At 46.6% G+C, this 25,897-nt stretch overlaps 1 protein-coding gene across 6 annotated transcripts in view; it reads right to left on the bottom strand.

The window, feature by feature from the left end:
- Positions 1–2,641: 2,641 nt before the first annotated feature.
- ENTPD1 (ectonucleoside triphosphate diphosphohydrolase 1) overlaps positions 2,642–25,897 on the bottom strand; it is a 53,291-nt gene continuing 30,035 nt past the window's right edge. For 4 of the 6 annotated variants that reach the window (XM_084526439.1, XM_084526440.1, XM_084526441.1 and 1 more), the window contains 9 exons: positions 12,429–12,562; positions 11,912–12,029; positions 10,696–10,846; positions 9,806–9,965; positions 8,990–9,226; positions 8,194–8,454; positions 7,465–7,581; positions 7,119–7,256; positions 2,642–6,962 (listed from right to left, as the gene is read on the bottom strand). In XM_084526439.1, coding sequence (XP_084382565.1) covers positions 6,756–6,962; positions 7,119–7,256; positions 7,465–7,581; positions 8,194–8,454; positions 8,990–9,226; positions 9,806–9,965; positions 10,696–10,846; positions 11,912–12,029; positions 12,429–12,542 — 1,503 coding nt within the window. In that variant the 5' untranslated portion in view covers positions 12,543–12,562 and the 3' untranslated portion in view covers positions 2,642–6,755. Of the gene's footprint in view, positions 6,963–7,118; positions 7,257–7,464; positions 7,582–8,193; positions 8,455–8,985; positions 9,227–9,805; positions 9,966–10,695; positions 10,847–11,911; positions 12,030–12,428; positions 12,563–25,278; positions 25,653–25,897 lie in introns of those variants that run through there. The other 2 variants (XM_084526442.1, XM_084526438.1) reach the window with 2 other exon arrangements.

Below are 25,897 nucleotides of genomic sequence, written 5' to 3'. Positions count from 1 at the left end.
TGCTCTGACCCGGGTGTTTAGTAGGCCATCTCTGACACAGAGCCCAAGCCCTGCTCTAGCAGGCAGCCAAAGGGTTCGCCATCACACGTGGGCATGCCAGCAGGAAGGCTGCTTTTGCTGACATGAGCATGCTGTGCTGGCTAGTGACCACCCTGGAAAGGAGCTCCTCCTGCCACCTCCCCTTCCAGAAGCAATGGGCTTCTCAGCATACTCAGGGCTGTTCCCAACAGCTACCAGTCCTTCTCGTGGCTCCCCACTGCGTGGCTCTAACCTCTGTGACAAAGATTGCTTTAGCTGCCTCTTCCCCAGCAAAGCCTCCTCTAGCGGTGCTGCCTGGCACCACTGCTGTCCTTCCTGTCCTCCACATCCACTTGGGTTGCTGTCCACCTTTCTGCCACAATTTCCCAGAAGGAGCAGTGAGAAAAACAGGGAGGCCTTGTTTATAGGTCAGGGGAGGTTTGAGGATCCTTGTTTGGATATGGGGTCTCTTGTCTGCACCCTAGGACATTGATATCCTGGTGAAATCTCCCATGTGGGAATTCAGGGCGGCTCACTCACCTGGGGCCATGGGCAGAGCAGAGAGAGACCGTGTTCTTGCCCGAGCGATGGGCAAGCAGCATTTTGAGCACTTGTCCTCGTGGAGGGGGGACAGCCTATGAGCAAGGTAAAGAAGATACAGAGGAGAGGGAAAACTGTGTTGCATTCGCCTACAAAGCACCTGTGCCCTGTAGCAGCGGCTGCTCCAGCAGCTTGCGCAGCCAGGTGGGTGTGCAGTGATAACGTCAGCTGTACAACACACCACGTCTGGTGGGGTTTTGCAGGGCTGACAGCCCACGCAGTGGTGGGAATGCCCTTGCCTCCTTCACATCACAGCTCTCAGGGCTGCTGGGTTCCCGTGGAGCCGCTGCTACGCGTCTTTCAGCAAGCCAGGCAATGCCAAAAGGGTGGGCAGCTTTCCAGTGCTCGCTGGTGTTACTTGGCAGCCAGAGAGCATTAGGCAGGGCTGTAGTAAACCCGCACAAGCCCCATGTTTGGGCTGCCTCCCTCTCCCCTTTCTCCTCCCAGGCTGTTTTCAGTGGCCTGTGACAGCAGTGGCGGAGCTGGAGCTGCAGTGCTGCCAAGGGACACATGAGAAAAGCGTGCACTTTCCTATGGAGACAGGGTGACGCTGACGTGAGAAACAACAAGAAAAAGAAATGGCAGAATGCTAGGTCCTAAAAAAGAGCCATGAGCAAGATTTGAGGTGGGTGGAGAATGCATCTCACGCACTACTGGGTCTGGAGAATTACTCAGCGTTATCCATAGCACAGGCATGGAGGCAGCCTACAACCAGGCAGCAGGTTTAAATCAAACTAACAGGAATCATTTTGCACACAATGCACAATGAAATTACCTCATCGAAGATGAAAGATAAATTAGAGCAAAAGAGGATCATGTGAATTAATGGAGAACAGGGGCATCTATGGCTATTAATTGTACAAGTCCAGATGCAATCACTTGATCACAAGTTTCCCAAACCACTGACTGCTGGAGGGGGATCACACTCTTTCTCCAACTATCCATCTCAAGCATCACCCACCGCACAGCTGGAACCAATGCTGATGCGCTGCACATCTGATCTGAGCTAGCGTGGCCCTCGTTGCAGTCTAGGAAAACAGCACGCTAATGAAGCTTTGAGCCAATAATAAATCCTGACATGTTAAAAGACACTAATGAAAGCAGAAACAAACAATGGAGGACATTAGCTCTTAGAAACAGCGCAGGAAGTAAACAAAGACATAATCTGGAAAATGCAGCGAATACATCTGGGACAAATCATCCACCACCACCACCCCCCATCCCAGATGTTCAAAGACGGAGAGACCTTGAAGCAGGAGGAGAAGGGACGGCACAAACAGGAATGTGCTGTGCCACAGTGGCAAGAGGGATATGAATTCCAGCCCCGTCCCCCTTTGGCTCATGCAGGTCGCAGGAGCCCATCCCTCTGCAGCCAGCCCTCTAAAGACTCCACATGGTGCCTTAGCTTTAATTCTGGCCATCTTGTTACCAGGGGAAGGCTGGAAAATGTGAGGAAAGTTCTAGTTAAGAGATGTAAGAATGAGCAAACTGGGGAGAGCGTGTGCTGAAAGAAAAATGATGAACCGGGACAAGTATGTTTGCCTTGGCTGAGCTGCAGCTGTGGCTGCATGCAGAGGCAGAGCCACGCAGCCCCGGCACGAGGCATGGGCCCTGTGTCCTTCACCTGTTTTCCAGGGACCGCAGCACTGGCACAAAGCCAGCGGAGCTAGTGCAGGACAGAGGGACAGAGGCCTGCAGCCCATGGCTTGGGTGGACAAAGCTGCTTCAGGGAGGTCAAAGTAAAACTAAGCCAAGGAAAGGTGGGGTTTGGGCGCTAGCAGATTTCCAGGGAGACAGACCACCCTGGGAGGGGCCTGGAGCCAGGAAGAGGCATGGTGCTTTTCCTTGCCACAGGCGAGTGCTGCCTGTCCATCCTACAGCAGCTCCACATGCAACCCAGGGCACTGGGAAGCTGGCAGGAGGAAATCCCTCCTCAGGCCTTTTCCATCTTTTATGCCAAAAGCTCCATTCCGCTACTGTCCAGGTCTCATGGTCTGGAAAACAGCACAAAAACATCACTGGCACAGGTTGAGAAGTCTTTATTGTGATGAGGATACAGAGATCGGTGTGTGCAGCAAAACAGAAATCCATTTCAGCAGGGCTGAGCCCCATAAAGAAAGCGCAGGGCCAGTGCAGCAGGGCACAGGGACTATTGACCTCGGCCTGGCCCCCAGCCCCGACAGGCTGCTGGGCTCTGGGCCACAGCCAGGAGCCACAAAGGGCCTGGCCCTGGCGCAGAGCAGCCAGGGAGGGAGCTGGGACAGATGAGGATGAGGCATGGGTCCAGCTGGGAGCTGCTCTTGGAGAGGCTGGGGAGCCCTGGGCAGCGCCAACACTGCAAGTCAGCATCTCACCACAGAGGTGACAGCCTCACTTCCGAGAGGAGACCTCCAGCGAGCTGGCTGGCTTCACTGGGCTTTGCTGCAGGGCTGGAGAAAGCAGCTGCAGCCTGCACTGAGAGGAGAGCCAGCTGGGCTGGGAAGGAGTGAGGGTACTCGTTAGAGCCTGTTGTGGGGACAGGTTGCTCTCTGCAAGAGCTGCAGTTTTTCTCCTTCCCCCTAAACTCTCAGTCTCACTGATAGTTCTGCCTCAGACCCAGCCCTAAGGTGAACAGGAGAGAGCTCATGGAAGTCATCAGTCCCAGAGAGGTCAGACTGCTCCTGTGCTCTGCCAAATGAGCAAGTCCCAAAGGGGCCTTCCTGAAAGGGGACCTCTTGGCACCCATGCCCAAGTCAGACCTCATCCCAGGACACCCACCCCAGATCGCTGCAGCACCTCTCAGGGCTCCATGACAAAATACAGAGACAGGAGAGAGCAGGGTCTGAGATAGCTGCAGCCCAGCTGAGCTAAGCAGCGTGTAAATATTTGCAAGACAAGAACTCATGGTGTTTAAAGATGCTTTAACCTAGAACAGCAAAACGACAGGAGCCAGGGGCTGGAAATTAAAGACAGAATCTATTAAAATTAGAAATAAGGCACAGATAGTTATCAGAGAGACAGATCAACTGCATTAACAAGAGAAGTGATACCACATTATTACCATCTGACATATCTCCCCGCTATCTTTCATAGTCTTCATGGTGGGTTTTGTCCTTGGGTGACTCTGGAATACATGCCTGAGCCAAATGCAGCTGGGTCAGACACAGCAGAGAAGTAAACACATGAACATCCACTAAAATTGAACTCCAACCCAGGATTTTGGGCAGCCCCCAGAAATGAAGTCCTGCAATGGCAGAGAATGTGGTGGGGAAGAAAAACCATACCCTTTTCTGTGATGTTTCAACTCCAGCTAATGATATGAAAGGGTCTTGCCATGGTAGGATAGCTTCAGTTAACCAATTCCTGGAGCTTCAGCTTGCTTAACTGATTTCTAGGTGGTATGTCTGGTATCTCCCCCAGAAATTCTAATTCTGGAGATTGTTTCATAAACGTGATCTAAAAGTCATAAGGTTTAAAATAATGGAAGTTTTGTTTTATATTTTTTCTCAATTTTGGGCCTTTAGGTTGCACTCAAAATACATTTGCATTTTGTTTATTTTGTTTTGTAAACAGGACATAATAGATGCAGTAATGATATAAAGTGTTGCTAAAACTCTTCACCCAGGTTCTGTCTGTATCCCATCTCTTTTCCTTTGGCATAAACCCTTAGCAGGGACCAGACTAACACAGATATTCACTATACACCAGTTTCCACATCAGTTTCAGAAACTTCCTGGTGGATCTGCCAGTTCCAGCATCACAGACAAACCTAAGCAGCCCTGGCAGCTGGCTGTTCTGCCATGAGGTCTCCTTCCTTGCTTCCATGATCAAAACTTCCTGTTAATCTCTTATCTATGCATCTTCGCTGAAAAGATCAGAAGGAAGACTCTGTCTCTAGATGAATCCCCACATCTCAGTGTATTTGCAGACAAAATAAACTGGCAAATGAACAAAGTGTGGGGAAATGTCATTTGTGGGTTGGCCTGGATCACTTGCTTGGGGAAACATTCGTAGAATGGTATGCACAGAGCCACATGGAAGGCAAAGTATCTCATGATAAGAAACAGCAATGTATGCTGTAAGACAGTGGCCATTCTGATGCCTTTTCACGGCCATTTTTGCCACAATGGGGGAAAAAGGCCAAGATGCAATAGTTAAACTGAACAAAATAGTCCCTTATAAAATTTTCTCTGAAGTGAACGGATCTGACCCTGAGATATATGAATAGGAAAAGAAGAGTGTAGATCAGCAACAGAGGGTATTACTTTTATATACACTATTAGGGTGTCTACTACCACTTGCTTTGGTGTCCAAACTTCAGAAAGATGTAAAAATATTCGAAGTTGACTCAAGAGCTACAAGTGAGGCCACGACAAAGCACTTCACGGATTGAAGGTCAATCTATTTAATGTGATACAATGACGACTTGCAAGCACCAACAAAGAAAAAGGGATTTTGATAGCAGAGTTATTGTCTTTCTGAAATGGGCAGATCAAGATTCATAAGAAGCTGAAGCCAGCTAATTCAGAGTAAAAATAAGACAGATTTTTGGAAGAACAGTGAACTGCCCAGACATCTTACCATAAGACAGGATAGATTTTCCCCTTACCTTTAGGTCCTTCAATGTTATGGTTCCTACTTCCAGGCATGAAGTAGAAATAACTGGGGGACATTTTCCAGCCTGCACTGGGCAGAGGGACAAGCTGGGAGAGCACAAAAGCCCTGAGCTCTAAGTCCGTGCTTGCCCAAAAGAGAAGGCTTTATCCAGGTTGCACATTCTCCCCTGTAACTTTTGCATCTTTGTTTGGGGAAATACATGAAGGTGTCTGTATGCCACGTCTTTCTCTCCGCAGTATCTGCTTTTTGCCTTCAGCACATACATGTCATTAGAAGAGTTTTCTGAGATTTCTTGGGAGGTAAACAGGCACCAGTGGTTTCCAAGTGTTATAAAAATGGATTTCTGACTTACCTCTTTTTTATGACCAAAGAATGGGAAATACAAGAAAGATTCATAATTCTGATCAGTGGCACCCCCCTAGTTGCATGCTAGAAGATGGGCTGCGGTATGTGCACTTGCAGACCCTGGGTCTTACAGTCTTGGGATAAGTCTAGCTCATAAGGGATGAAAAAGCAAATTTTCACTGATTTTGCTGACGGAAAGAGTGGCTCTATCTGTGTGTGCCCGTGCTAGCTAACTGCTGCCAGCTGTCTTAATAAAAAGGAACATGTCCCGATAAACATTTTCCCTGGGTCAGAGACTGCTGTATGATCAGCACAGTGACAATGGATTGCTTTAGTAGATATCTACCTGTAGGCATGCTAATCAGAACAGAGTCCCTGCAGGCATAAGTGCTCACTACCGGTCAAGGATCCATGACCAGTATGAGCTCTTCCCACAAAAAATCAGCAATGCCTGTCTGGGAACTCACGTCTCAATGCACCCTAGGGACATGGGAACGGCTCAGCATAACAGCGAGCCAGCTTTGGTCCAGCAACAACATCAGGAAGACGTGGGAAAGAGGCTTCTTGCCACCTGTGAAAGGAGCAGGTTGCTCCCAGAGCCCAGCTAAGGACTGATGATCGCCAGCACATTCAGTTTCTTCATCCTTATCCCTTCTTGTTCCAGAGTGACATTGGGGAGCATGGCCAGCCTTTGGGGACCAGCAGGCTACAGGTGACCATACCCAGCAGAGGTATGCTGGTGTAGTTTCCCTGCTGGAAGGGCTCTGGGGAATGGGAACAGCTTCAGCAGAGGAGGAGCCGGATCACCCTGTGTGCGAGCACTCCCAAGAGCTCAGTGGCATGTAGGACCCTGAGATAACCCTTGCAGGAGCACCGGCTCCCAAAGATTGCTGCTGCTTTTCTCTTCATAATGCTGTGCACAAGGCAAAAAACCAACAAGCAGCAGAGTTTCAGTGAACGAAAGTACGACCCATTCAAGAAGGGGACACCTGCTTGTCAGTCCTTTGCAGAGGGAGGTGGCGAGCCTGGTGCCCCGACGTCTGTCAGTGCAAGTGAGAGTCAAGAGAGATAAATGCCCTTGTTGTACACAGTCAGTAGCTTCAGCAAGAAGGGCTCTGTGGTACAGCCTGCCCTGCAGCAGGCTCCTGGCCCTGAGCGGCTGGGGTGTCACGGCCCTTCTCCCTCCATGGCTCTTCCTAAACAATCCCCTTCTGCAGGCACTTGGGCTTGTGGAAGAGAAGCCAGGCAAGCACAAGCACAGATACCAGCACGAGGGAGCACAGCACCATCAGCCCCACGTAGCTGCCGTGGGAAAGAGGGGGTGCAGCGGGCTCCTCCGCGGGGATCATGTTGGTCAGGTTCAGCATGTAGCCCAGGGTCCAGCCTGCATCGCTGCTGCCGATCTAGAATGGGAGAAGAGCAGAATCAGGGCTGGAAGGTCCAAGGGCAGCCTGTGGCACTGCCGGGGAGGCAGCAGCCCCTGCAGCAGACAGGCCAGGTTCTATTACAGAAGGGGCAATCACTCAGTGGGGCAGAGCCCTCCCCGCCAAAAACCCTACCTTTCCAAGGAAGTGGATCCTTTGCCAGTTCTCTTTATTGAATTCATAGCCATTTTCCAGGAGAGAGAGGATGTAGGCCCCAGAGAAGCAATATTCACTGAGGTACTTCTCTTTTATTTGGTGATATGCTTGCTTTACCTAGGGAGGGAGGGAGGGAGAAGTCACCAGGCTGCCAAACCAGGTTGCCATAGCTGCAGCTTGCACCTGAGCTTTCAGTGCAGGTGCTGGGGAGAACATTCCCACACCTCCCTTTGAAATTACCCCCAGCCATTTATCCTACAGCAGAGCACAAGCAGCTCAGGTACCCAAGCTCTCTGCCCTGCTGCAGAGATGCGGTGCTGCTCACCTCGTGCCAAGGCCGGGCGCAGAAGCTCTGAACAGCGCTGGCCACTTTGTCCAGGGCAAAGGGGTTATCGTTTGTCAGGTTCAAAAAGTTCATCACAAAGTAGAAAGCAGAAAAAGCCTGGAGGAGAGAGAATATTTTAACCTGAGCAGGACAACAGGAATCCCACAAAATAAAATAGTTTTATTTAGAGAAATATAAGAAACAACATCACACATACAAAAAGAGATATATTTTCAAAAGCAACATCACTCATAGCGTCTGCAGACCTGCAGCTCTAGAACTGCTTTTTGGTGTAATGGTGTCACATGTGTTCAGTGTGTACTGCCTCCCCATCATATCTGGGAAGCAGACAGGTGAGCTGACCAGTTTCAGTAATGCTCACACACTTGTGTCAATTTCTGATCTGGTGCCACTTTTTTTTAACCTCAGGAAACAGGGTTTGCAGGAGCCTGCAGCAAGCCCTCCTGTCCCTGGTGCTGGCCATCGGGGGGCACTGCTTAAAGAATGAATCACTAAAATGGAGCAACACTGGCTGATAGGCCAGTATCTACTACAGCAGCTCTTACATTTGTCCTCACAGCAAGCACAAGACTTCTAGTTTTGTGTCTGGAAAGTCATCTTGTAATTGAATTGCTGCCCCAGTCATGGATAACATACTTTAGTATTATTCTGAGTTTCTGCTCTTCCAAAATTCTGGGTTATAGAAAGTTAAAGAATACAAAGACTTACTCCAAAGTCCCCCTGCAACGGAGGTAGGTATATCCCATTGAAGGAGCAGCTGGAGTAAGGACAGCTGGTTTTGTTAAAGAGATTCTGAATGCTTCTTCGGCACTTTTCATAATTCCCCTCTCCCATAACGTACAGCTGGCTAAAAGGAAATTGCTTTTTCCCGACTGAAGTACAAGGGTTTTTGAAGAGGTCACTGATATTTATAGTTCTCTGATACCCTTGGTGAAAGCATGGATCAAGGATGCTGTTGCTCTCTGTGCTCTGAAAGAAAGATCAATCCAAGCTGTTACACTTCACAGTAACACACTGGGAAAGGTGACCACAAGGCACTTGTCAGGGTACATCACACCAAGATACATACACGTCAGGGCAAAGTGGTGAGGATGGGTTTAAAAGGCATTAGCTGTAATCTGGGAAATGTGGCTACTGCTTCTTGCTCTGTTGCGACCTCCCTGTATGACCTTGAGCATATTACTGCCAGCCACACTTCATGAAGTTGCTGTTGATGTGGGATTCTCAGAGATGGCAAAATGCCATCCCCCAAGTTTTTCAGTTAAGCACAGTACTCCTGTGCTATCCCATGACAACAAATCGAGGCACCTCATGTTGGTAGTACCATTGAAATTGTTGGCTGTCATCTCTCTGAACACTTGTTTTGTGTTTATGGAGGACAATGACATTTCCCAAATCCAGGCTAAGGGATGAGACGTTTAACTGGAACACAACAACATTTGCAGCAGCAGCATGTCAAAGCTTAGGTTGCAGAACCTCCACCTGCAACCACAGATGCACTTGCCTGTAGGTCCCTGGCCAGTTTCTGCTGCAGAGCCTGGTCCTTCCCGTAGCAGAGGAAGCTGTGTGTGTACACTCGGTAATCTTTGCCATAGAGGCGAAAATACAGCAGGTTCTCTGGGGACTCAGAAGGGCTTTCATCTGATACAAAAGTAATTTGTGTTGAAGCTCCACCAAGGTCTAATGCTCCTGATGTCTCACTTACAGATTTCAGGGAATGTAGAAGTTTTGTCCAACCAGACTTTAAAAAAAAGAAAAATCAAAGACACATATGTCAGGCACGTAGATGATGTATTTGGGAGCAAAAAGAGAAACACTTAGGAGGAGAGTAACAGAAGCACCACACACAAAAAAGGGAGGAAGATGTGGAGGAGAACATGAGATTAGAGCTGAAATAAGACAAGAACAAGATGCAGGCTCAAAAAAGCAAAAGATGGATCATGTCTGAGTGTTTGGGGGAGGACTAAGAATATACAATATAACACAACTGTTATGTGAAAAAAGTCAGCTTGCTGTTTCAGTGCCCAGATAATTTATAAGCTTGATAGTTGAAAACTGAAAAGTTATAGCAGCACTTTACAGATATTCACCCAGGCACAGAAATATGTTAGGTCAGGGAGTGAGGTTGGTGCTGTACCCAAGGGAAATTACTGAATGTGTTGATTGTGTATTTCAGTGCTCTAAGCCTGACTCCAGTAACGGCTGAGGCAAGATATGCAGCATCCTGAAAGTTTGTGCCTGCAATACCCTCCTGCAAGGCATAATTTATGACGTGCTGCCAGCTGATGATTCACGCACAGACTTTCCACTGATACAATACCTGCTTGAAATTACCCAGCAGGTAGTTAATGGTGATCCATCCATAGGCTCCTTCTTCCTGACCGCTGATGATTCTGGCACCCTGGAAGTTGAAGGGAGCTGACCGCAGTGTCTTCTCTACTGAGGACAAGACTTTGTCAGCTGCGTTTTTATTCTCCAAGCTGGATGAATGGAAGAAAGGATGGTGTGACTTTGGCTGACAGCTCTCTGCAGAGAGAGGGGCTTTGACCAGACAGGCTGCAAATCCCCAGCAAGCATCAGTTATAAGCTAACAGTCCTTCATATGGGTACATCCAGTCGTAACTGGCCATGTCCCTCTCTATCACACAGCTGCCACCAGCTCTGACACTTACAGACCCCACAGCAGGGCCTGGAGCAGAGCTCTGCAGATCACCTGGTGAGGATTCATCAGGGAGATCCTCCTCACTCTACCATCACAGAACTCCATGACCTCTCATACCCTGATTTTCCCCAGGCAATACATATACGAGATTAGCTCCCTGCTCCAGCCAGGTAACAGGTCTGGGGAACCCCCAGGAAAAAAAAATAAAAAAAAAAATAAATTAAAGGAGATATGATTATAAAGTTACCTCAGTTTGACTTACCTTAGCTTGACTCAAGCAGAGTCAAGGCATGTGAGGAATTACAACATGACTGGGCACAAAAATCCTGAATGAAACCTAATAAATACTAGGTTGTGGAGGATGTCTGAGCATCCTTCCCATGTGCCCAGAGAGGCCAGCAGCAGAGGGGGGTATCTGGGCAAAATGTGAACTGGTGGCATTTCCAAGGACTTCACCCCAGAAGCTTCCAACAAGCTCACCCCAGAGGCCCCCAGGAAACATCCATGATGGCCCAAAGTGCAGGAGAAGGGGAAGAGCCCTGCAGTACCTGAGGAGCCGCATGCCAGCGGTTGCTCCGAGGTAGACGGGGGTCTCCTGGTGCTGCTTCGAGGGAATCACACCTTGTGCTTGTCGGAGACACTGCACCAGAGAGTGGCCTGCATTCTCCGTGTCATGGGAGTAACCTGAGATCCCAGGGCCTGCAAAGAATGGGGAGACTTCATTGCACCAACTCCAAGCATAACCCCAGAGGGCTGCCGTGAGCCTCTTATGCTAAACCATATCACTATCACATGCAGCAACATCAGGTTCAACCGCCCCATTTGAGTTTTGGAAATCCTACTGCACCATCCCTTTCTCTGACATGCAGCAACCTTCTGGGCCAGCCAGGGCCCTACAAAAGGAGTGAGAAGCCACAAGGAAGCCCAACACATGCAGGGATGGCTGCAGCACTGGGCACCTGCCTCCACTCTACATGGAGCAGGCCATGAGCCATAGATGAGGGCTGTGCTGGACACGGGACTTGTTTAGCACAAATCGGACATCTTCAGGCTCATATCTGCTCCTGGCTGGCTGTAGGTCATGGATGTGAGCCTGAAGATGCCTGACCCTTTGCTACACTGGGCGTTCCAGGGGAAAATGTGATTTGTTTGCATGTTGCATGCACGCTGCAGCAGCTCTCACAGCCTGCTGACAGCAGGGCGCTCCCCAGTGCTGTGGCCAGGGCAAAATGGCCCAGGGCAGGCTGACACCACTTCTCCTCTGTTCCTCATTACATGTATCCTCTGGGCTTTCTTTAATGCCTTCCTAAATCATAAAATTGCCATTTACACAGCAATTCAATATTACAAGAAGTAAACAATGACATGCATAAGTTGAGCAACCTTGCCACGCGAGCCCAGCTTGTGCAGAAGCCTTTAACATGAGATAAAATCCTGCCCTCCCCACTTGCTGATGTTTAGCACCACTTCATCAGAGATGCATGCAGAAATTAAATTTTGTTATTAAGTGCACTCCTGGATGTAGCTCTTTCCAAAAAGCATTTAATTCTGTACATCCCCAAACAAAAGGAAAATGGACCCAACTTTCCTCTCAAGAAGGTCAGGCACATGCAGTTCTCAGCTGGAAGCAGTGGAGATACATTAGAGCCCACAGGTAATGATCACTGTTGGCCCCTTCCTCCAAATTTCTTCTCCCCCACCCTTTGGCTACCTCATCTCTTCTTCAGCCCATGCCCCTTTCACTGCTTCCTTTCCTCCTCTTACCTTCGACTTTACACACCTCCACCTGCTGCACCACCCCGGTGTCGTTCTCCTTCTCCGCTGGCCACTCGTACACGTACAGGTTAGTGTGGGATGACCCTGCGTCCAGCACAATCCCATACTGTGGACAAAAGAGATCCTGTCATCGCATCTGAGCCAGGGCTGGACACAGCGTGTGCTGGTCTTCACGCACAGGGGACCAGAAATAATGAACTGTGAATCTGGCAACTGTGCCACATGCCACATTCATTATTCTTCTCAGTAGCGCTTCAGTTCAAAGCTTCTATCAAAGAGAACGAGAGCAGACAAGCAGCAAAACTGGGAATGATTGCTTAGGAGATGATCCCCTGTGAAGTCACATTGTTTCCTACCAAGAGGTTGTACTAGGAGGTGCTTGAGGTGCTTGGAGCCAGAAGGAGAGATCAGACAGACCCAGCAAGGACAGCAACACGTCCCAGAGCCTCATGCACTCAAACCCCCACTTGGCTTGTTTTCCTATAAAAGCTCCAGCTTGCAATACCTTAGTATTCTTCGGAAGTGGTTGGTTTTGGGTCACTGCTACAGTAATTAAAGCAATTGCAGCCAAAGTAGAGAGGAATCCCAGGATGAGTAGAATCTTTCTTGTCCAGGACATCTTTGGTTTGGTACCTGTGACTAGAGCAGGAAAAACACGTTAGTAACCCAGTGACCCATCTTACCTCACCCCAAAAATTTTCAGGAATGTTTCTGCAGTCCCTTTCTGCTCTGAAGCATCTGCCTTTGCCCATCTCCACTCCTATCTCCTTCTCTGTGTCCTCGTGGGATTTCTTCGATGCAGAGCCTGACCCTGGTGTCCTGCAGGTGTGCTCTCACAGGCCGTGACACACCTCCATGGGCCAAGTGGGGATGAAGAAGAAGTTCAGGATGCCCTTATGGCTAATCTGTCCTTGAGATATTCACAGGAGGCTGAGAAATCATATACAAAACACATCTGCATTGGACAAACACACACTTGTTCTGTAGCTCTGCCTTTGGTTCAATAATCTCAGAGAAGCTGAAACAACATCGGACTGCTAATATATAAACAAACATGGATCCAAAAGCTTTAACCCCTGCTATACTTTGTCATAGTATATGTCATGCTTCGTTGTGTTTTTCACAACATTGATGAGAATTTACAGCATCCTTGTCACTAGTTACCTTGTCATTTAGGAAGTCTAACACTAACATTTCAGTATGTGGCAGTCACGGTTTAGGCTGCACTGTCCTGCACCTTGGCAATGCTACATGGAAAATATCTGCACTCCACAGAGTATTTAAGAAACCTACAGAGATTTTTAATGCCATTCCTCAAAAGACCGGTGATGGTGAATAGTCTGTATTTGCACAACTGGCATAATACAGTAAAAAAAAAAATCACACATTTTGCAGAACTTGTGGTAGATTGATCTCTTAATTGTTACCAATACAATTGCTATGACCTACCCAGCAAATTAATATTTTGTGGTTTGAAATACACAGGTTGCAGTACAATTTTCTAAAAAAGCTACTTATGGTTCTGAATTATTTCCACCACCTGATACGGCACTTGAGCCTTCAGCTTTAACATATCTGCATTTGTTAGTGGCTAGCATAATGCTGTATACTGCATTTTTCTGTTTTGGCTTCTCCTTCACATATCCCACAATGGAAATTTCACTTTACAACTTAGGCTCAGTCACTTTGGTATTTAATAGAATACAATCCTCAACACAAAGCTCTAGACAAGGTACTAGCAAAAATATTTTCCAACTTTATAACCTAGCTGTAAATTCAACAGTTACAACTAACTAATAGCTTTGGCATTCTAATGTCTGTTCCCATTATTACATGAAATCCATTTCTATCCACACTGAAGTTTCATATTCAAAAGCACTTGATTTTCTTACTGTGCACATGGGTGCTAATTTCTCTTCTTATATACTAGTGCTCTAGGAGATGTTTAGAAGTCACCCAGGGTGATCATACCTCTGTGCAGGCAACCACATCAACCATCTTCACACTCCAAGAAAATGAAGTAACTGCGCTTGCTCTGCATCTGCATACCAGAACTTGAGTTCCAGAGGTCATTCATTCTCCAGCCTTTTAGGCAAATATGAAAAGGATTCAAGCTCTGAACAGGATCATCATCTAACCACTCTGTTTCAAACAAATGTTAGTCCCAGATGCCAGAACTACACAAAGTGCTACCCGACCCTACAAATGATCCAGCATCATAGGATCAGTTCACATGGGAAAACTTCTGAAAAAGGTACGGCGGGCTCTGGGAATCTCTACATCTGTAGACTAATCATTTCTTCCCATATATCTAAAGAAAATGGAATTTAAAAGTGTCAAGAGAGCTTGTTTTGAAAATCTCCCCACAGGCTTTCCTCATAGGAAACTTGATGCTAACCTGGAGTTTTGTGCTCTCTCATTACACTCACATGTAAATCTGCCGAGGCTAACTGAAATTTGGAAGCTTGTTATGCTCACATTTTAAGAGTGCCTGTTAGAGGCACAGCATGCTTGCCAATATCTCCAAGAATGTAGCTTAAAAAAACAGTCTAGTGCACATACCAGACAGTAGGAGGGAAGAATGCATTTTACACAGCTTTATTCAAAAGGGCCCCAGAACTCATGGCTTGACTTGATTAGAAACAGCAATGTGTGACAGCTGGGAGACTTTTCTTCTCGATGGAGACAGTTGGCTCAGGTTATGAGTGTACTGAGCATGTCCATTGAACAAAAAGAATTTTAACACTAAAAAATGAATAAAAGCAGATGATAGAATGTATAATTAGCTGCATAGTATGGCTGAAAACAGGAACTGCTGCTGACAGCTACACAGCAAATCCATGTAATTGTTGCCACCCTTACTCTGAGATCTTGTCTAGAAGCAGCCACTAATGGCTTTGTTTGGCGATTACAGTCCTAGGGTTCAAGAATGGGTGCCTTTGCACCAGTTCTAAGATTTTCACATTTCCTGTTACGATGGGTATTGTTTTCTGATGTATCTTTTTAGCAGCAGCTCTCTGGAAGTAGTGGTATTAACAACAAAGCAGGAATAATTTCCCTACCAAAATTGGCCTTTTCAATAAGCAGCTAGAGAAATCCCTTGCCTGTAGGCAGAGACATAATTTTCTGCATCCCACCTGCAACCTCAGATTAGTCATTTCTTTTCCAAGGCATATTATTTCCCTAGCTCTGAACATGACTTTCGCCTCTTGAATTCTAACTCAGCATCACGAGTCCTTGTCAGGGCTCTGGGGGTTGTAGACAGTGATTTCATCGTTGTATCCCATATCAAGGCATCCATCTGCATGACCTCTTATGCTACCAAACAGTACTTTGTTGAAACATTTTGTACTTGAAAAAGTACAAATGACAAGCATAACGCAGAGGATAAACTAGCAAAACAATAACCTGCCAAACATCCCGTTAAAAGCACATAAATTGAGTACTTGATTTTTTTGTTTTGTTTTAAACATTGCATGTCCAGATAAAGAATTCAACGCAATTGAAATAAAGCATCTGCAATTTGCTCAGAAAGGTGAAGTATTTGCACAAGTTCCCTTTCCTATACACTTGGTTTCCACCATCATCTCTAGACGTAACTGCAGGTTCTTCAATGCCTAGAGAATCATCTCATTCCCCAGCCTCCCCAGCTCCTTTGCACCATGTCCCTGCTGCTGTAAGCTGTGCAAACACCGAGCAAGGCAGCCCTTCACCCTCCAGCACCTCTTTGACTGCCAGACACCAGCACTTCTTCACCAGCAGTTTTCGTTAGCCAAAGAGTGAGAAGGCATGACCTCATGCCTCTGTGCCTTCTCCCATCGCGCCCCCACTGTAAACGATGATAAAAAAATAAAAAAAAAATAATCATGTAAGGCCATAAGCAGGCATAGAAGCTATGTGCTGCTTTTCTTATTCCCCACCCCAAAGCTCAGAGCTGCCTGGTGCTGTAGCCCTGTCCGGCTACATAGGCACGAAGCACTCTTCAGATGTTGGAGCCCAGCCCAGTTGCTCCAGCATCTCTGTTTCTAATTTTGGTCTCTCTCTCTCTCTTTTTTTTTTTTTTTTTCTTTTTTTTTTATAGGGGCTACCACTGGCTCCATCAAGTGATTGTTGTGGGGCTCAGAGCATAAACAGGTCTGCTATCTTTTTTGTCCCCGAGTTAGCTATCAACAGAGAGTGATGCTGGCAGGCACTTCAGCTGACAGCCGTTTCTCTGCAGAAACCCTGTTGCTCTTGGTGAAGAACCCAGGAAGGCCTGCACAAGTGTGGGAGGCAGCTCTGTGCGACAGCAAGTGAGCAGGATCTTCCCCATCATCTCCCAGAGCCGTAAGACAAATAGGAAACTGTTCCTCCAGCCAAAATCCCGCTGTCACTGGCAGCCCTGCGAGCCAGGAGATGTCACTCACGGCCAGGGCTGCCCACCTCCCTGCTCCCTTCTCACCAAACATAACTTAGCCACAAACGCTACAAGAAATCAGGCAGCCAACTACTTGCAGAGGTGCAATAAACAGAGGTAAGGCTGAAGTTGGTGTTTGCTCTTTCCTTTGGATTCCAGATTCCCACATTCAGCCTATTATAGAAGGGACCATAAGAGGCTATAAGGTAAGGCCATAACCCTTCCGCCACATAAGTGCCCCCCTGACACGTGCTGGCTCCTCACAATCGCCTTACGCTCTCAGCACACATTTGCATGATCAGAAGCACTCTCATTTTCAGCCTCATTTTATTTATTTCTGTTTTAATCCTCTGTCTTTGGTCCACCTCTGCCTCAAAACTTCAGCAACTCTCACTCCTCCTGAATTTTCTCTTAACCAATTGATAAATAATGGTCCCCTCTGGATTGTGTCTTTCTAACCTTCTCCATCTACCTGAAGAGTCCAGCAGCCCTTCTCCACATGCAGAATTATTTATTTTTCTCAAGCATCCCTGACCAGATCTGCAGAGAGACCAGCCTTGTGCAGTAACATACCAGTTACAGCAGACGCTGCAGTCCCAGCCTAAATGAAGCAAGGTGGAGACCCCACACCTAAGCTAGGTGTCCCTGCTTCAGACACAAAATCACCTGCCATCACAGCCAGCGATGAGACATCCCAACACCTCTACTATGCCACCCCAGCAAACCTACGTTTAACTGCGTTTAGTTAAATTAGCTGTTTGTCATGCTGCAAGGAAAGGGAGTTCCAAGGCACACTGCCTGCCACCCACAGGACTTGCAGTGACGACAGACTGAGACAGCGTCACACTTAATCCTGCCCATCAGCCGGCAGCTGCCTCTGCTGCTGATCACCCACATTGCTGCTGCAGCCTGTTGGGAGTCTCTCCAGTGACTGGTTTCCTAAGCACACGTCCAGTCTTTGGGGGAGAGCTGCTGGGTGCTTGTGCGATCCCATAGCCCACAACAGGAGCACAGCCCGCAGAGTTCCTGAACCCAAACATATCACAAACACAGCTCAATGCTGAGAACCTGCCAAAGGAAAACAGGCAGACTTGACTGACAAATTGGGAACAGAACAGGCTGAAACGAATGATTCACCGTATTTTTAAAGCAAGGAGCAATGATGTGCTTGCCTGACTGCCAGCTGCAGCCAGAAGGCACAGCAGCCCATGACCGAAGGGCACCTGAATCCCACAAAAGTCTGAACATATGTAGAGCCAGTGACGGGCTTGGTGGCACAGGTTGGGTGGCTTAGGCACAAGGAGCATCCCTCGGGTCAGGCACTTGCAGAGGAACATCACCCAGTCTACCAGACAGCCCTGCAGACAGGGGCTTTGGCAACACAGCCTGCCCATTTATAAACTGCGAGAACTCACGTCTCTGAGGTTCTGCCTGCAGTAACGGCAGGGAAAGGGGGTGGGAGCAGGCAGCGCTGCTGTTCTGCCAAGGTGCATATGGGGTACATACATTATCCTTCTGCCAGGGGAAAATGAACATTTGTCAGGCTGAATTGCACACACAGTGAGGCTGCTGAGCTCACAGCAGGGTTTGAGGAATATTTTTCTGCAAAATAATGTGAACCACATGTTTCAGGAAAGCCTTTTCTTAGGCTGGCAAGAGGCTCAGTTTTGTCTTAGCATATAGACACAATCCCATATACAGTATTGTATGCAATTGCTTTGGTTTGGAAGCATTTATTTCAAAATACCAGGCAAGACACTGAACATGCTGAAATTACAATTCAAGCTCCAGACCAGGCTTTACACCACTTTTACAGACATTATGTAGAGTAGTATAGGGTGTCCTGCTTTAAGTTTTAATTATTCATATGGCAAAGATGTTGGCTTTAATACTGGTATGAGAGCTGCCCCTCATTGGGGTGTTATGTACAATTCAAATGCATATTTACCGCGTTATAGTTTTCCAGATGACGTGCTTATAAACGCTGACATACAAACACCAAAATCCTAGTGAACTGATTAACCATAGTTTTTTTTTTTTTTTTTTTTTTTTTTTAAATGGAGTTTTTCAGAGACACTTGATGCTTTGAAATTGCACAGCCCTACCTACTGATCCCCAAAACAAGCAGGCTTGTATAGATCCAGACTGTGCAACCAGACAAAGAACTTTAATTAGTTTTTGCCATGATCCCGTGTGTGTGTTAGTGAGCTAGGAGATGGAATAAAGAACGTGCCTATTGCATTTGTGATAGTACCAAGCTGGGAGTAAAAGCACACTGACGAATAGGACTGGAATTCAGAATAAATTTGGTAAACAGAGAACACGCCTGGGGAACCCATCCAACTCACTTTAGTAAGGACAAGAGCAAATATAACGTTTAGAAAACAGGCATCACACAAAGACAGCATGATGAACAACTGGTTAAGGCGCACATCCAGAAAGAACATTCTTGCAGCTATAGCAGTTTGAAGAAATTCTTCCCTTCATTTAACAGGGGTAAAGCCTTGTATGATGTTCTATGCCCAATTTTGGACACTGCCTTTCAAGAAAGACGTAGACCACTTGGAGAAACTCCAGGAGAGAACAAAATAGATAGATCAGAGGTCTAAAAACTTGACCTATGAGGAAAGATTGAAGGAATTGGGTTGTTTGGATTAGAAAAAAGAGCAAGGGAGACATTAACTGTCTTCAGACGAATAAAAAGCAGAAGAAAAAGGATTTTAGCAAAGCTTAAGCTAAACATCAGGAAGCTAATTCTGACGGTGAGGATGAATAAGTCATAGGGAAGGTAGCTAATGAGGTTGCTGGGTCATCTTTCGGTGTTGTCATAGCTGACCCTGCCTTGAGGCAGGAGTGGATCCTGGACTTCTCTCCCAGATCTGTTTCTTTGAGGATTAACAAAAGCAGGGTGATGCATTCAAAAGTCATGCCATTAGGAAGGGCCAAGGCAGTGGGTATGTTACCCTCATGGGATATAGCTGCATGTGCTCAAATAAGTCTCACCTCCTCCCCCCAGTAAAGCTCTAGGTAACATCCAGACCTACACCTACACCACCCACACGTACAGCACTGCTCTGGATGGGAGTACCTCATCCTCCTGCTGTTTTTCAAGTCCCGACTGTGGCATGACCCTGGAAAACCACACAGGATGCCTTGGAGTAGCCCTGTTTTCCAGGAAAAAAAATAAAAATAATAGAGCAGCACACTGCAATCCTGGAGAGCTGGGGAGTGCTGGAGGCTGCAAGAGCTGAGCAGTGGCAGCATGAGAGGGAAACAAAGGAGCGGGCAGCACACAGGGCCCTTCTCTCCCTGCCCTTCTCTCTGTGCCCATGCATCCGGAAGGGGCACAGGGGGACTCAGTGCCGGGGGCACTCCCACGTCCCCCGCGTGCTCTGGAACCGTGGTGTGGCTGTGAGCCAGGGGAGCCACATCAGGGCACTATGGACGGGAGCCAACAAACCCCTTCCATCCCCGGCCGGAGACCTTCCCACATCTGGTGCGTGTGGCTTCCCAGCCCTGCTCGCCTCCCCAGCCACATCACAGCTCCCGCGCCCCCCCGCTCATTAAATCGTCCCTCTATGGGAAGATATCTGGCTGGCTTATGTCCCAGCAGTCAGACAGAGATGCTCAATATTCTCAAATACAACCAACAAGTGGTAGGATAGGGCTGACACAGTGACCTTCTGACAATTAATTTTCACATTTATGCGATGTTTACTAGGCTTCTAAATCTGGACCCTGCTTATGCTCTTTTCTTTAGGATTCACACATCAAAGAGGCTTTCAAATCAGAAGAAATAACTGTTAGCAGTTACATCCGTCCCCTACCAGACAACTTCTGGCATTAATTTGTGTTACCAGTCCATCAAAGCTATAATTTAACTGAAGAAAATTTATTATTAACCACAAAGCTTGAAGTTTCATCAGAAAACATCTAGTGAATTCAAGATGGCTTTTTTACCCTGCCCTCCAAAACTTATCACACAAGTTATTGTTTGAATGTAATTGGTTATCACATGACGTGAAGATATCCATTTTTCTTTCAGGGAAAAAAGCAGCATGAAGCACTGACACCTTTCATTTGTTTTTATTACTGATAGTTCCAATATGCTGACTTGCCATGGGCGAGTGTTCCCATTAGGCTTCCTTTTGTGCTCAACATCTTTCAATTCTTTGCTGTTCTCAACTCTCTGGCTATAATTTTTTCCTTATGCTTCTTTAGACCATCTTCTAAATCTTCTAAGTTTGAATTTGCATTAATTGCAGTCAGCTTCCTTTTTTTTTTTTTTTATTTCCTCTCTAAACATGCATATTTCTAAAGGATTTTTTTTGTTTAAATTAGCATAACTTTTGACTGTTAGATTAAGGTTTTTGAGGAACAGAGTAAGTTAATAGGCTGCTTCTGACTTGCATTCCTATTTGATTATTTTAAATCCTCAGCTGATTCAGCTCAAATATTTTAAATTTGGGAAACCACTTCTTTAAAGAGCTACTAGTCATTATTTGTTAATACAGAATAGATGTGTATTACTTGCATAATAATTCTTAACTCTCAAAGCACTATTTCTTTCTCTATCAAGACAGGGCCTGCATACATTTCTTTTGCACTGGAAGCAATGCATTGCAAATTACAAGATTATCACCCCTGGTTTTGAGGAATTACCCTGTTATTGACAGACATCTGCCATCATACCAGCTTTTCATGAAGCTAACTATAGAGGCAGTCATTGCCCCTCTCTGGCATCCTGGCTGATAACAGGCACTAACCTTCACCCGCTTGGCATTGGTTGTTGGTTACTAGCTCAGCCCCGCGGATCTATTGCTTATGACCATTTACCTGTTGTTGCTGCTGGTAAAGGCAGCAGGGCCATTGCTTTAATAGGGAGACTTTAATAGGAAGATCAGTGACATGCAAGTCGCAACACCAATGCAGAGCAGCCCACCCTTCCTCAGGCCCGTCAGCCTCCCTGCATCAGGAGGATGCAGAAATTACCACAACAAAACAAAGGAAACAGCCTTGAGGAGAACCATTTCCCACCCCCCAAATAACCACATTGGGCCAGAAAGTTCAGAAATTTCCTGAAAAACAAAGTGTTGGGCACAGTAGATACTGCTACCTCCCAACAGGAGGCTCTGGCAGGGAAACGACCGCACAGAAAACACATCCAAATCCCTTGCCACCCACAGCGTGCTGCTCTGTGCATTCCCCAGTGTCAAAATATGCCCTCCTAAAAGCCACCAGTTTCCCTGTTTGCCCTCTCCACTGGCAGCTGCTACTGCCTCAAAGGCGCTGAGGCTGCAATACACTCGCCGCATCTCAGGGACGTTTTTCCTCTGAATCACAGATTCCTGGGATTGCCCTGCACATCAAACACCACTACCGCTTTTCAGGGGCTTACTTCCCCTGCTTCCACAACAAAAACACGGCTACCCAGAGTACCACGTGTAAACAGGCACGTGGAAAACCAGAGCTTCCCGAGTGGTTCTGCACAGCAAAGCAACCAGCTTTCCTCCTGAAGTTTCACTTCCCATTTGGGACCAAAAACCATTGGAGACTGTAGAAGCATGAACAGTGCCCCAGGAGAGAGAAGAGCTGCTGGCAAGGCCACTTTATCATAAAAACTCACTTTATGAGCGAGTTTTTCCTGCCCTAATTTGCACAGTACCCCAAAACTGTAGTGGCCTTTCCTTTGCAACTAGTTCTAGCAGATGAAGTGTGAGTTGCCTTGCTATCAAGGCAGGGCAACAGCCTCACTGCATCCCTTCAATAAGTAAAGGCTAAGACTGCATACGTGAAAGTGATTGATCGCTACTTAAATAATTCCAGCTTCTCCCACTTACCTCCAGCTGTCAGCACTGCTATCTCCTTTCCTCATTGCAGAGCACAACACTGGGAACAGCTGGGATAGTTTGTCTCCCACTGAGGAATGCCCCCACTGTCTAGGCTTTGTGGAAAAATATACTGATTTCTCAGAGGTCAGCTTTAATAACTAGGATTCCCACAAACCATGGGGAGAATTCAGCTCATGATATTTGGCATGAATATCACACTCTGTTCCTCATGCTGCTACTATTTCCATTTCAAATAGCAGGAAACAAATTACCCTGTGGTATTTTCAAGGACAACCAATGGGAAGAACAAGGGACCAAAGCCTGTAGTGGGGCATGGGCCTCAGCAAAATGTCTGAGTAGAAGAGGAAGAACTACTCCTTTGAGGTTGCAAAGGTAATAAAAAGCAGATTGAGAAAACAGTACAAGTTAAATACGAATCTAAATTTTCGTGGTTGGAAGCCTTGCACTTTGCAAATGCTAGGGCCTTGCGGAACAAAACAGCAAGTAAGTTTTGCTGGGTGAACAGTCTGGGACAGGAACTCATCAGCCTCCAAAGTTCAGATTACTTATTACAGGGAGATACTGTGAATCCCTGGAAGATTCAGGCTTAGGAAAAGAAACTCATTTATAATCAAACCACAGTATGAACCACATGTCTTCCTCACTTCATTCCTTATTTTATTTTATTTTATTTTATTTTTATTTATTTATTTATTTATTTATTTATTTACAACATCCTTGCCTCAAACAGTTCAAAATACAAATCCAAAATGCTCTGGATAAGGCAGTGTGGGTACACAGCAATGACAAGGACAGGGGGCTCTTGTGAGAGGTGCCCCAGCTGCCCTGTCTGCATGCAGCATGCCAGGGGCTGCTACGGAGGCATTAAACCATGATGATCTGCTCTGGGTGACCTCGGCACAGACCGTACCAGGGCTGGCCCACAAACCGAAGGTGCAGCTACAACTTCTCACCACATCCCCCCCACCCTAGAGAAGCAAGAGCAGGAAGGATGTGCAAGAAAGAAAGCTCTTGAGCTCTTCAGTAACATTCGCCTCCAGTTCTCTACTCCATGCTCTGGCCTCTTTGACCAGAAGTGCCTACCATGATGGAGACATCAATAGTCTTCACCATCAAAAGCCAACAAAGCAGAGGTTATTCAGCTGAAGAGCTTGAGACACAGCAGCAAAGGGGATGGAGTTCCAGTACGGAAAAAAAAAAGCCACCAGCTGGCTCTGTTAAGAGCCTCTGTGTAGCAGGAATAGCCAGCACAGCTGGGCACCCACAAAAACAGCCAAAGGTCTGCTCCTTCCCTGCCCCAGCCCATCTGAGCAGGGCTCTCCCTCTGGGACTGGAGGTCCCCTAGAGCTGCAGCACTTGTCTCCAGCGTGCACAAAAGAGGCCTGAGCAGGGGGCTTTTCCTTGCATCTCCTGCAGGAGGTTTAAAAGGCTATTTATTAACAGCTCTGGGACAAAGGAGCAAGAAAGAAAACAAATCCGTTTATAAATCATCTGAGGAGAAAACTTGTGACTCTAATGGTCTCCTTTGTAATTCCTTAAGTGTGGCCTGGAGCTGCCCTGGCACTGCTCCTTGTGATGCTGAATCAGCAGAACAGCCCTGCTTGCGCAGTAAATAGCCAGATAAGGATAGAAGTGCCCCGAAGAAGAAAGCTCTAACTCATGCTGTGAACAGATTTTTCTTGGCTTCTGCTACTAGTTGGGAAGACTGATAGTGGTCAGCTTTCTCACCACTAAATACCGAACAGTGACTCACATCTACTTCTACCTCTGCAGTCCAGGACGTACACTTTCCTCTGGAACAAAGTAGAAACAAGACAGAGAGGGAAAATTCATGTGAGAGCTGTCTCAAACAATACTATCCAGTGCTATTTGAGCTTTCAGATAGTCCTGAACATTTTACCAGACTTTTTCCTTTGATAACATTTCTCAAGTGGGAAGGAGAACAAAGAATAACAACACACTGTTATGTTTAGGAGTTACCCATAGCAGAGAAAAGCTGAGCTGAAGTTTCCAGCAATTAGAAGTATAAATTCCCTAAAATAGATATGCAATGTATCATTTTTAAAAATTAAAGTGGCTGGGATAAGAGTTCTATTGTGTGGACTGAATGGTATTTAAGAGCAGAAGGCAACACATCAAGATGACAGGATATGGTATGACAGCATTAAAGCCATCACTGATATGGATGAAGAAACAAAGGCCTCAAATAAAAATGGTAAATTTCACTGGAAGGAACTGCACAGCCAGGGAGGACAGATAAATAATATCCATCGTATCTACGGAAACCATCCTACACAAGAAATAATACAACATGGAAAAGACAAACACGAGAAAAACAATTCAAACTTCAGATACTCAGAAAGACAACATTAATGAGAAACAGGGTTTGGTTCCAAAGAGACGTGGGCTTACTTCAGGAGATGTGAAATGTGGAACTACAGGGTAACAGGCTGAAGGAGAAATGGGAGTTGTACAGCAGCTCTGCACAGGGATGTCTGTGGGGCTGCTCAGAGCAGATGTGGAGTCCTAGCTTTGACAACATTTGGGAACTGTTTGGCTGGGCTCCCCACACCACCCGTTCAGATAACTCCCAGCAGTGGGTCTCCTCCCGGACTATGACCTGATCACCCTTCGTACAGACACCCTGGAAAACAACTTGGTTCATGCGGGAATGGTGAAGGCAAAAAGCTAGTGAGAAGTTTCAGGTTTGCTCTATTACCAAAAGGATCTAACATCTTTCCTTGCTCTCCTGTTTTGTCCAATATTTTTGCCAAATGATTTTCAATAGTTTTTTTTTTTTTTTTTTTTTTGAGGTCAAAACTCAATGTTGTTGAGATTCCATTTTTGTACCGCTAATCATATCAAAGCAAACTTTTTAAACTCTGCTGTATTTACCCAAAGTGACATTATAAACCAGTTATAAACAATCTAAGGTTTCACATCTTTTTCTCATTTAAGAACGGAATAATTTTTAGCATAGCTATGGTACGGCTATGATAACATAACAGCAGCGCGAGATCTTACGGAACAGAAAGATTATGCATGTTTTGCAAAATCGTTTCAGCTGCACTAACTCCCTCCTCCACACTCGTTCCCACAGTACTCACGTGTCCAGGTCTGGCAGGATCCTGCGTGACGTGGGACCGGGGGTGCTAAGTGTCCTCACTGCATCCTTTGGGTTCCTTTTCAGTGGCACCTATGCCCCTTTGTGCAGGTATTTTGCCATCTTTAGGACTTAATAGTATGCCTTGAAACCTTGCCTACTTCAGCTCCTGAGTACCTCACGACAGCTGGTTGCCCCAGCTAGGCTCCTGTTTCCTCCTTTTGTGTTTCTTTATGCCTACAGCCTGCCTTCCTGCTGGAACAGGAGGTGGTGCGTAGGGGATGTGCTGCAACCTCACTATCATCTTGTTATAGGAACACAGCTTTTGTCTCAAGGAATCATCTGCATGGGGGCTTTATCAGCATGCATGGCTCCTTCTGACGAGCCACCCCTTATCAGGGTGCAGGATGCAGGGCTTGTCACAAGCACCACCTCTGTCAATGTTTATCCAGCTTTACTGCACTCAGTCACATCCTCAGTTATCAGCACAGACCATGCTTTGAGCCCTTGCTCTGTTGCTTCATCCAGCCCTGTTATATACACTTTTGTTTGTGCTTTATTCAGAACAGTTAATATCCTGCTCCTTCATCTGCATGCCATGCCTGGATCTGTGCTTCCCAGAC

The sequence above is a fragment of the Aythya ferina genome, assembly GCF_964211825.1.
Source record: "Aythya ferina genome assembly, chromosome: 7".
NCBI lineage: Eukaryota > Metazoa > Chordata > Aves > Anseriformes > Anatidae > Aythya > Aythya ferina.
The sequence above is the reverse complement of the archived record's forward strand: the minus strand, read 5'-3'. Positions and strand labels throughout refer to the sequence as shown.